Below are 12,827 nucleotides of genomic sequence, written 5' to 3'. Positions count from 1 at the left end.
CTATCCTGTAAGGATTCTCTAGGACATCTCTGACCCACATGGCCATGTTAAGTCTCCCAAATGAATGTTGCTGATAAAGACAGTAGCATACACTTTTGAGCCAAACTGCAGAGAGTGTTAGCCAGTATGTGGATGATATGGCATTGAAAATGTGATTTTATATCAGACATGTAACATACTGTAAATGTGTGTAATGTATATATTATAATTATTTGGTAAAAATATGGAGGGTATATGGGAGTTTTTTCCCATCAGAATTTAAACAGACACAAACTGGTTTAAACACTTTTTAAATATTTTATTTATTTATTTGAGAGAGAAAGTGAGCACAAGCTGGGGGGAAGAGCAGAGGGAGAAGGAGAAGCAGACTCCCTGCTGAGCAGGAGCCCGATGACATGGGGCTCAATCACAGGACTCTGAGACCATGACCTTAGCCAAAGGCAGAAGCTTAACCAACTGAGTCAACCAAGTGCCGCCAAACTGTTTGAAATTTGCTGTATGTTTCTGTACAACTCTGCCTGGTATAGTTACCCACTGATGTATATCCCATATCCTTGTACAGTTGTAAAATCTCAGGTGACAAAAATTATTTTTGGTTCTTTCTGAATCAGTATGCCATGGAATTGGATCCAAGTAGATTCACCTATTACAACAAAAATGTTAGTTTTTCATTAATATAGTATACGCTAATAATGCGAATACCATATGTTAAAGAAGATAAAATACCCTAAAATGTCTAAAGATTTTATGAAGGTGAATGATATAGTACATAGTCTATAAATGGCAAATATTAGTTTTGAATTTCAAGCTCTCACCACAATCTAGATTTTTCAAAATATGGAATAAATATATTTTACTTATTCTTCAATTGCTTCCAAAAAATACCTGGAACATAGTGAGTACTTAAGTAGTGTGCATTGAATAAAATCATCACCTTTTAATTTATGGAAAGTAACATTAAAGTTATTTTGTTGACTATATTCCATATAATCTGTTAGTGATTTTGGCAATATGAGTCTTTTATTGACTGCAGTTTTGTTAAAAGAAGAGATGAACTTATATTGGGTCTAATTGATTTTACTCTGCTGAAGACATGGATTGCCACATTGATATGGCATTCATAATAAATACTTATATACATTTTTGGTAAACAAGATATGATGATGACTTTTTACTTAGGATAATATTTACTAGCCTAACCAAAAAAGGAAGAAAGGAAGAAAGAGGAAAGATAGGAAGAAGAAAGAAAGAAAGAAAGAAAGAAAGAAAGAAAGAAAGAAAGAAAGAAAGAAGAAAGAAAGAAAGAAGAAAGAAAGAAAGAAAGAAAGAAAGAAAGAAAGAAAGAAAGAAAGAAAGAAAGAAAGAAAAAAGAGAAGGAAAGAAGCAAAAATATATTAAGTATTGATCTAAGTTTCAAGTTACTTCCAAAAATTATGATAAAGTGGAAAAGTATTTTTTACCCACTGTGATGCTAAATGAGGTGATCAGGGATAGTTTTTCAAAGTATATGCAGCATAAATTGAAGTTGGATAATATATACTGAACCTATGTCTCTGGTACAAAATAAATGGAGTGAGAAAATTCATGTTGGAAATATTGTTATAGAAGTTGCTATAAGGAAGTTGATAACTACATTATATGGAGTAGATAGAATTACAAGCAAATTAGTTTGAGGGTAAAAAGAACCGAGAATAAAACTTTGGAGAGTGTCAAAATTTAAATAAAATCCATAGAAGAGAAAAATAAGGTAGGAAATGATAAACTAGTCTAAATTATTCATTGATGACTCAAGAATAAGGTGATTATTAGCTCACATGTCAATCTGACCTCTGAATCAATTCCATTCAACAAGAATCAGTACCATTGTATCTCTCTCCTTCACATAGAAAATTCTGGAAAAAGCTTTTAAGGTCCGTTACCCTTTTGTCTCTATCCCTTATTTTACCTGAAATTACAAATGCTCTCCTCCATCCTACTGACCAGACGGACTTAATAGATATATTCAGAACATTCCATCTTAAAACAGGAGAATACACATTCTTTTTGAGTGCACCTGCAACATTCTCCAGAATAGATCACATATTAGGTCAAAAAACAGACCTCAACAAATGCAAAAAAGATTGAGATCATACCATGCACCTTTTCTGACCACAATGCTTAAAACTAAAAGTCAACCAGAAGAAAAAAATTGGGAAAACCACATATACACAGAGGTTAAACAATATGCTACTAAAAATTGAATGTGGTATGAACCACATATACAATGGATAATCCTCAGCCATGAGAAAGGATGAATACCCACCATTTGCATCGACATGGATGGAACTGGAGGGGATTGGCTAAGTGAAATAAGTCAAGCAGAGAAAGACAATTATCATATGGTTTCACTAATATGTTGAACATAAGGAATAGCACAGAGCACAATGAGGGAAGGGAGGGAAAACTGAATGGGAAGAAATTAGAGAGGGAGACAAACCATGAGAGACTCTGGACTCTGAGAAACAAGCTGAGGGTTACAGAAGGGATAGGGATGGGGGATGGGGTAACCGGGTGATGGGTATTAAGGAGGGCACATGTGATGAGCACTGAGTGTTATACGCAACAAATCAATCGTTGAACACTACATGAAAAACTAATGCTGCATTATATGTTGGCTAACAGAACAGAATAAAAAAATGAATGGGTCAGCCAGGAAATCAAAGAAGAAATAAAAAAAATACATAAAAACAAATGAAAATGAAAACACAATGGCCCAAAACCTTTGGGATGCAGTAAAAGTGGTCATAAGAGGAAAGTATTTGGCCTATCCTCAAGAAGCCAGAAAAATCTCCAACAACCTATTCTTATACCTAAAAGAGCTAGAAAAAGGACAACAGATGAAGCCTAAAACCAGCAGAAGGAAGGAAATAATACAAATTAGAGCATAAATAAATGATATAGAAACTAAGAAAACAATAGAACACATCAATGAAACCAGGAGTTTGTTCTTTGAAAAAAGTTAATAATATTGATAAACCTCTAGCCAGACTTATCAAAAAGAAAAGAGAAAGGACCCAAATAAATAAATTCACAAACAAGAGAGGAGATATAACAACCAACACCACAGAAATACAAATAATTATAAGAGAATATTATGAAAATATGAAAAACTATATGCCAACAAATTGGACAACCTGGAAGAAATGTATAAATTCCCAGAAACATATAAACTACCAAAACTGAAACAGGAAGAAATAGAAAACTTGAACAGACTCAAAACTAGCAAAGAAATTGAATCAGTAATTGATGAAAGTATTTACTTCCTAAATTTGCCAGCATTTCAACATTACCTCGAGTACCTCTTAAGGTTAGCAACATACAAGTCTAGAAACCAGGTGAATCATGTCAAGGAGAAAGGTACTATGTGCATAAGTGTTTCTTTGAATTCATCATTTGTTCTCATGATAAAAGATATATGAATTCTTCTCCCCAAATTTCTAAAATTTATAATGCATTTATCATATCTTCTTTTTACTTGCAACAAGAGCAAATGGCATGATTCCTCCATATCTATGAGGCATAAAACACCTGCATTCTGAAGGAAGAGTGGAAGAAAAGAAGGAGAAAGTCACAAAGGGAGGGATGGAGAAAAATTTCATCAAATGTGCAATAATTGGCTCAGAGCTCAGTGCAGAAGGATTTAGAAATGTCCATCATAACTGGTCATTCTGAGAATATTACTGAATTCACAAAAATAGCTTCAATAAGATAAAAATCCAACGAATGAGACTGCAGGAGAATGAGAGTTAAATGTGTGGTAAAGAGCCATTGTGGTTGTAGATTTCCTTTCCAGAAATGTCTCAGTGAAAGAAGGGTCACAAGGATACTTATTTATATAGAATTCATTGGCATAGGAACAGCCTACATTTAAGTGTTCTTTAGATTTTTTTCCAAATGAGGACAGCAGCAAAAAAACTGACAAAAGTTAAGTTTTATTACTTACTTTTTACACATTTCCTTATCTTGTAAGAAACTTAAAAAATATAAATTGAGTATATTAATTTCTCTGCATTTACCTTGTGGGGAAAAAGAAATGAGGAAACCAAGATGACTCTGCAAGTTGTTAAATTAACTTCAGAGATATTAACTGTGGATGGACCCAAGAGAGCTTCATTCTGAGCTAGTGGGTCCCTGGTGGCTTGGGCTAGTGGTTAGGAAATCTCATGTTCAGCCCTCCTCCTTCTCCACATTCACTGGGAAACATTATAATTTGTGGCCAATTTAAGCTTAATAAATTTATGCTGTGTCTAGCAAATTACAGACCTTGCTTTGAGTTTTGTTGGAGGATGAACTCACCCACATGATCTCAGACAGACTTACGGAAGAAAGAGCAGGTCTGCTTTGCAGGGACAGAAAAAAAGCAGGAAAGGCTATCCCAGAGACATCCACATATTGGCAGATAGTCCCAGTAGCAAATGGATCAGAGTTCAGGATGTTTACAAGGGGCTGTTCTAGAAGGTGCAGATAGAAGAAAGGGGCATTACCAGCACAAATACAAGGGAATGAGATGGGAATCTCAGGAGGAGGAAGAGTGGATGACAGCTGAGCAATGAGTGATGATGCTATGAAGATTGACGATGGTCTTCAGGTGTCTGGTAAGAGCATAACTCGTTCCCAACAACAAAGGGAGAGGAAGTTTACCCCTTAATGTTTCACTACCAACATTTCTAAAGATAAGCACTCTTTCCCATCTGCCCTGTACTCACGTCCTCTCCCACCTGCCTTCCCACTGTCTGTACCATCTGTACCTATCAGGTAATTCTCCCATGGCAGCTCCTTTCTCTTGAATAAGTCAGACAATGGGATTGTTACTAAAGGATTCCTATTCTAAATCTGATTAACTATGAGAAAGGAAAAAGTCAATCCTATGAGAAACAATCTGTGATCTATAGATGTGTAGAATGAAGCACTGGAGAGCAAAACAGTGGAAATCAAAACTTAGCTGACTGACTGATTAGTCTATCCTAAATACATGTTGGCTGAATACAACCTTTTTTCATAAATGATCACTCTGACTATGACCCTTCACTAGAGTTTTAGCTGCATAAACCACAGCTATTCTTGAATAACTGGCATATTTGGTGACATTCAGTATAAGGTTAGGTGATCATGAGCTTGCTGAAATAAAGCAACACTGTTGGAGAGTCTAGGAAAGAATGACAGAACTGAACCCTGTTTTTTACAGGGTAGCAAATATTTCTATTGTACAACTTGAGAATTTCATGATTTTAGATTGGTAAATTTTAAAGCTTATTTATTTATTTATTTGAGAGAGAGAGCACAAGCAGGGTGGGCAGTGGCAGAGGGAGAAGCAGACTCCCTGCTGAGCAGGGAGCCTGATATGGAACTTGATCCCAGGACCCCAACATCATGACCTGAGCCAAAGGCAGATGCTTAATTGACTGAGCCACCCAGGTGCCCCAGATATGTAATTTTTTTAATTTATTTTTTATCTTTTTAAAATTTTATTTTATTATGTTATGTTAGTCACCATACAGCACATCATTAGTTCTTGATGTAATGTTCCATGATTCATTGTTTTCGTATAACACCCAGTGCTCCATGCAATACTGATCTTTATCAGAGAAGAACTCTCATATAAGGACTAAGAGCCCAGTTTTCAGAAAATTCAGTCATCAGTTGAGGTGATTAAATTTTCATTAGTTGCTCTATAGCCCTCTCCTGAATCTTTCTACTATCCCAAATCCACTCTCTGTCTTGTATTTGTACTTCTATATATGACTCCTGTTGGGGAACCTATCCTTTCACCCCTTTACTTTCTATTCATTTCTTGTGACTGAGCTCACAAAATGATATAAGTGTTCAAATGATCTATATTTCATTAAGAATGAATAAACCTAATTTGGCCAATTTCACGCTAATTGTAGCTCTGAACAGTTCAAACCCAAGATCCAGCCTCTATTCCATGAATAACCAATTTACTCATTTTCCTATACCCTGTAGTCATCAAGAATGAGTTCTCTTGCCTGTATATTTTGTCACTCTGAATTTCCTTGCTTTCTAGAGATTCTTCTTCCCCTCTAGGTGTTCGGAAATGTGTTTTACAGAATGTCAGGTATTTTAAGCACACAACAAATTTTCAGGAATTCAGTTCTTTGTATATGGGAAAAATAAAATATAGTCATACTAGAGATGTAAAAATGGCATGAAATTTTGACCCATTCTCGTCAAAACTGCATGGGTTTGGATGATCTTTTCCAAAGTTGTTCCTTTACTTTCTTTTGAAAGGACATCCAATATTACATAGGTACAAATGATATAAAATAGATAAAGATATCTAAATATATTGTGCTCTTAGGTGTCAGCTGTTTCTCTCTTCTTTTCATAGGCAGTTTTTTCTACTAATGTACTGGTCAGAGTAGGATTTGCTGGTCCAAAGTGTCAGTTCCAGACCCAGAGACAGTGGGAAATAACAGTACTATTGGGTAGCCGGAATGTGGGATATGGAGAAATTCATCAAACTCTGACTCAAATGCCCTTTCCAAGCAAAATAAACAAGTGTAATTATTTTGTCCACAGTCCAGAATGACATAACATGTCATCAGTTTAGTCCCATTACCCATGTGACCTGGCTGGTTCTAATGCAGTTCGCCTACCATGCACAGAATCACTATTGTGCTACAGTGCTTCTGTATGTCCTTCCTGAAAACAGTGGTTTATCTATGGATATTTTTCCTTCAATAATATAAATGAGATGGATCATATAATCTTAGAGTTCAGCCAAAATCAGAGAGACTCACTATGATGACTTTGGATGAAAAATAGGAGTAGAAGAGAAAGCACCACTGACTAAGATACTTCTTTCATTTGCTTCTGGAGACGCAAAGACATTATGCCCATCTCCAATATTACAGTCTTCATGCCTTCTGTATTGACACTAATAGGAATCCCAGGCCTAGAGTCTGTGCAGTGCTGGATCGGGATTCCATTCTGTGCCATATATTTCATTGCTATGATTGGAAATTCCATGCTTCTGATCATCATCAAGTCAGAACGCAGCCTCCATGAGCCCATGTACATTTTCGTAGGCATGCTAGGAGTCACAGATATTGCACTTGCAACCACCATTATGCCCAAGATGCTTGGCATATTCTGGTTTCATGTGCCAGAGATTTATTTTGATTCATGCTTGCTTCAAATGTGGCTCATCCACTCATTTCAGTGCATAGAGTCAGGCATCCTCCTGGCCATGGCCCTGGACCGTTATGTGGCCATCTGTTATCCACTAAGACATGGTACCATCTTCACCCACCAGCTGATCACCCAAATAGGGGCTATGGTAACACTCAGGGCTGCCATTCTGGTAGCCCCATGCCTAGTACTCATAAAGTGCCGGTTTCAATTTTACCATACAACCATCATCTCCCACTCCTACTGTGAGCATATGGCCATCGTGAAACTGGCTGCAGAAAATGTGCAGGTCAACAAAATCTATGGTTTGTTTGTGGCACTCGCTGTTGCTGGGTTCGACCTCACCTTCATCACTTTGTCCTATATACAGATATTTATCACAGTTTTTCGTTTGCCCCAGAAGAAGGCTCGGTGGAAAGCATTCAATACCTGCATCACCCACATCTGTGTCTTCCTCCAGTTCTACCTCCTCGCCTTCTTCTCCTTCTTCACACATAGGTTTGGTGCTCATGTTCCCCCTTATATCCATATCCTCTTTTCTAGCCTCTACTTGCTGGTCCCCCCATTTCTCAATCCACTTGTCTATGGTGCCAAGACCAAGCAGATCCACATTCATGTGGTAAAGATGTTGTGTTCATAAAATCTACTGTGATTAACACCAGCAGCTTTCCCCTTCATGCAATAGTAACAATATCCCAAAACTTCATAAAATATTTCAAAAACAACATTAATTGAGGTGGCTTAGTTTTCTATTTAATTCTTTTGTGAAATTTGCCTGCATTTTAGATTGTTTTCACATCATCATACTCTGTGACAACTATCACTCAGTGGGTTTCTGGATGCTACTGCATAATGAGAGGAGAAACACAAAGACAAAATAGTGAAGATATGATATTTCCTTTTCTCTTCTATTTTTTAGTCCCTAGTTCAGCTTCCTCTTCTATGGATTCTTCTCCCAAAGGATTTACAAATATGCATCTATTACTGAATTAAATGCACCCAAACCCATTGTTCTACAGTGTCCATGTACTCAATAAAAACAAGGTGTTGGTATGTCTTGAATGTTTTAGTCCTCTAAAAAATTTTTTTGAGGAAGTGTATTTTAAGTATGTTGTGTCAAAACAAACAAACAAATGTAAAAACAAAAACCAAACCTTTATAGATGTAATGAGATAATAATATAAAAATTTCAGTATATCTCTAGAGTCATTCAGGAATTTCCAGATGCAAAAATCATGAGAAATCAAGTGCTCCATTTTGCACATCCATACTTTTCTGTTATCTACACCAGTTCTTTCTTTATTACTTTGTCAAGTGTTATTAAAGCACAGTATATTAAATATTGTAAGAGGGAATAGTGGCAGAATGGTAAATTTGACACAATGCTTAAGTTTCATGGATTTTCCTTGTATTTTTGGGAAGGAAGAAGAGAGAAACAAAGAGAGAGGGAAAGGAACAAGAAGTTGTAGTTGTATGCACTGAGTGAGAGGTAAGGGAACATTGAAATCCAACTGAAAGCAGCAGCAGGAGAGTTAAAATTATGTTTTTTGGTTTTTCATTAGGAAGCCTGGTTCCTGAGAAATAATGAATGGTTGGCCCAGTAAGGAAGGACACACCATGCCATGTAGATGATAGAGGAGACATGAACTAGAGAATGTGCTTAATGTAACAACACAGATTTTTTTTTCAATGTAAGATACGATTAGGAGAGACACAGATACTATGATATCAAACATGGTCATGGAGGGCAAACTGGGTAAAGGGGAGCAGGAGATACAGCTCCTACTTATGGGATGAATAAGTCACGGGGATAAAAAGTACAGCATTAGGAACAGAGTCAAGGGTATTCTAACAGCTTTGTATGGTGACAGATGGTAGCTACACTTGCTGTGAGTACACCATAAGGTTTAGACTTGCTGAATCACCATTCTGTACCCCTGGAAATAATGTAACGTGTGTCAGCTATACTCCAAGTAAAAAAAAAAAAATGGAATGACCAAGGACACTCTGCAAAGATGTTGAACTTTATTCTGAAAGTATTATGTGTCATTAAAGGTTTTCTCCATAAGGTAAGCACATGTTTTTTGTGTGCATGTATAAATGTAAATGTCTGTGTCTGTGTATGTGTGTGTATCTATCAGGCATGTGACGGCATATCTTCTCGGTAGATATAAGGCATCATGCTTTTTAATCAGGTAAGGCTACTAAATTAATGAAGATATGGGGTATTTTAACTAAGATTAACAATTTCAGAGCTTAAGGCTAGTGGACTATTCCTGAAAACTCCAGATCATAGATCCCATACTGAACAAAAATTTTTTAGAGGACTAAAACATTCAAGACATACCAACACCTTGTTTTTATTGAGTACATGGACATTGTAGAACAATGGGTTTGGGTGCATTTAATTCAGTAATAGATGTATGTGTGCAGATATCCATAATTTGATTTATGGCATTAAAATCAATGCATCTATAAAATAGACTGCATGTCATATAAATGGGTGATACTCTGGCTTGTTTAATGGATTCAGGCTCATCACATATCAATGACTGTGGAGGATTACTATTTGTAAATCTAGGGGATGTCTTGGGACATCTTTTGAAAAATGTTTTCAATGTCAATATTTGTTATATGATTAATGTATGATATTATTATAATGGATTGTCAGTAGGATTGTTGTTTTTAGATAACATAGTTTCTTTAGGAATAAAACTGAGATAGTATCAGATGTAATTTCTTAATGTTTTAGCCAGGGTTCAGCAACCTTCTATGAAAAGAAACAAATACATAACTTAAGCTTTGTGGGCAAAGAAGCAATTCAAAACTACTAAGTAGGTATTTGGATAGCAAGAGAGAAAGCATATTTGCACAAAAATTTTAATGATATTCAAAATCTTATATGGGTAATGATAATCCTAATTGGGTAGTTTTTCCATAATTTAGTCTAAAGTAGAAGAATGGAATTCATTTTTTTTTTTTCTGGGGGATAACACTCTGCTTAAGTGGGACCGAAAGTTAGACTTTCCTCATCACCACATTGATCTCAAGAGTTCATCTGTAAAAACTGTTCTCAGCTAGTGGGCTATCCAAAAACAAACAGCAGGCCAGGATAGGTGGTCCACTCTAATTCCAAGCTTATCTGGAGAAGTTTGAAATATATCTAACAATTACTAGTCCTGATGGTGATCCTAAAAATAGTGGGAATGGGAAACCAATGGGGAGACAGAATGTGAAACTGGAAATTATTTCTTCCATCCTCAATTGTCAATATGGCATAAAATATCTGGTCTAGAATCCAGATTGTCCCATTATTGTGGCCTTCAAATTATCAGGACCAGCTCCAATCTGAGACCTTAAAAGGGGAAAAAAGGAAAACAAATGGGTCATTGCAAGGACAAGAGGATAACCAGGACTCTCTATCCTCCCACACATGGGCTGAGACAATTATAGAATACATTCTCGAATGGGAAATTGCCTGAAAAAGAAAAATATATTTTGTATTGGTAATTTTAATGATTTCTAAAAACTTCAAAATGATCCTTCAAAGAGAGTGCATCAATTATAACAATGACTAATAGCACTTATATGTCTGAATCCTCAAACACTGGTTGTGATTGAGATTTTTAAGCTTTTGATGGTCTGCTGGGTGAAATATGATTCTCTTCATAATTAACATTAATAAAGAGTGCACTAACTGCAGCTTTTTTCCACTTGTATATCCTTTTGTTGAATTACTTTATTGTTTCATTAGATCATTTTCTGATTTGTGTTCATTTTTTATTGTGTGTTTAAAATCTGATAAAAATATATTGAATTAATATTTTCAAGGGCTTTATTCCTCAAGAGTGATTTCAGAAGCAGAAAGGGGTCTTCATAATATTGAGTTTTGACACATCAGGTGCTGGAATTGACTTTCACTCTTGGTGTTGCTTTCAGATGAAGGAGCAATAATGTATTGACCCTTTTGGCTTTTTGCAGGCCCTTATCTAAATGTTCAATTTAGGCAGAATAACTTGCAACATTGGCTCCTCTCCACCCTTCTTCTTCTTGGTAGAAAAGTGTCCATGGACTACTGTAAAATTCACCCTTTAACGTGTACAAGACACTGGTTTTTAGTATATTCAAAAAATTGTGTTACTCTCTCTTCTCTAATTCCATAACATTTTTGTGATCCCATAAAGATACCTCATTCCATCACCAGGCAGTAGCCACTCATCCTATCCGCAGTTTATGAAAACCACACATCTACCTTCTGACTCTATGGATTTGACTAGTCTGGACATTTCAAGAAAATATATCATATAATACATGGCATTTTATGTCTGGGTTCTTTCACATAGCATAAAGTTTTCAAGTTCAGCTATGTTGTAGCATATCAGAACTTCTTTTTATTCTTTTGTGAATGAATGTCATTGCACATATGTATCTGAGTCTACTCTTGCACCTGGCAGTCAGGACTCTGGCCACATGATCCTCTCCTCTTTGCATGGTAAGGACTCCCATTTTAAATCAGACAATTCCACAAATAATATAGGCATGGCCAGGTCCTGCTATTTGTGTTTGCCATAATTCATTTAAACTTGTATCTTCTCACTTGATAAATTTTATTAACCATTGCAGTAAAAGCTATTCAACTTCATTTCTAACACTGTTGTATTAAAAATTAAACTTTTGGGCACCTGGGTGGCTCAGTTGTTTAAGCAACTGCCTTTGGCTCAGGTCATGATCCTGGAGTCCCAGGATTATGTCTTGCATTGGGCTCCCTGCTGAGCAGGGAGTCTGCTTCTCCCTCTGACCCTCTCACCTCTCATACTCTCTCTCATTCTCTCTCTCTCTCAAATAAATAAATAAAATCTTTAAAAAAATAAATAAAAATTAAACTTTTGTTTCTTGTTTTCTCTAGAACACATGTAGAATGAAGAGCCACTTCTGAAAATTTGCACTCTGTAGCTCCTATTACATTACTCTGAAGTAATTATTTTTATTAATGTAGGAGTCCTAAGGAATTGTATCTGTCACCAAATAAGGAGTCACATTGTTTCTAAAAAATCCTATTCCCCTTTAGTTCTCATGGGTTTTAACTAAACAGTATCTAAGAGTAATTTTGTCTCCAACATTCAGTAGCAATATGATTCTATGAGGTTCAAAATTTTTTTTGCATTTCCCAAAGGTATCTTGTGGGTCATTCAATATGTTGATAATATTATAATTCTCTATACAGAGAGTAGTGCATCAATTTCAGAACCTGCTGACCTCACCTCAGCCTACTTCATACTCTATCTGAAAACTATTTCTTTTTTATTTATTTATTTTTTTATTCTTATGTTAATCCCCATACATTACATCATTAGTTTTAGATGAAGTGTTTCATGATTCATTGTTTGTGCATAACACCCAGTGCTCCATGCAGAATGTGCCCTCCTCAATACCCACCACCAGGCTAACCCATCCTCTCACACCCCCTCCCCTCTAGAACCCTCAGTTTGTTTTTCAGAGTCCATCGTCTCTCATGGTTCATCTACCCCTCCTATTTTCCCCCGCTTCATTCTTCCCCTCCCGCTACCTTCTTCTTCTTTTTTTTTTTCTTAACATATATTGCATTATTTGTTTCAGAGGTACAGATCTGAGATTCA

At 36.1% G+C, this 12,827-nt stretch overlaps 1 protein-coding gene across 1 annotated transcript; it reads left to right on the top strand.

Annotated features, from left to right (window-relative positions):
- The first annotated feature begins 6,892 nt into the window (after positions 1 to 6,892).
- On the top strand, positions 6,893 to 7,831 carry LOC102739277 (olfactory receptor 52A1). Its single transcript, XM_006732247.2, has one exon. The coding sequence runs from the start codon at positions 6,893 to 6,895 to the stop codon at positions 7,829 to 7,831; it is 939 nt and encodes a 312-aa protein (XP_006732310.2).
- Positions 7,832 to 12,827: the final 4,996 nt, after the last annotated feature.

Source organism: Leptonychotes weddellii, unplaced genomic scaffold, assembly GCF_054177405.1.
Source record: "Leptonychotes weddellii isolate Sample4059 unplaced genomic scaffold, ASM5417740v2 HiC_scaffold_3157, whole genome shotgun sequence".
Lineage (NCBI taxonomy): Eukaryota > Metazoa > Chordata > Mammalia > Carnivora > Phocidae > Leptonychotes > Leptonychotes weddellii.
Note: the sequence above shows the minus strand (reverse complement) of the source record. Positions and strands in the feature narration are given on the sequence as shown.

Excerpts from the sequence above, each read along its gene's own strand:
- LOC102739277 (XM_006732247.2), top strand. The coding sequence starts at position 6,893 with ATGCCCATCTCCAATATTACAGTCTTCATGCCTTCTGTATTGACACTA.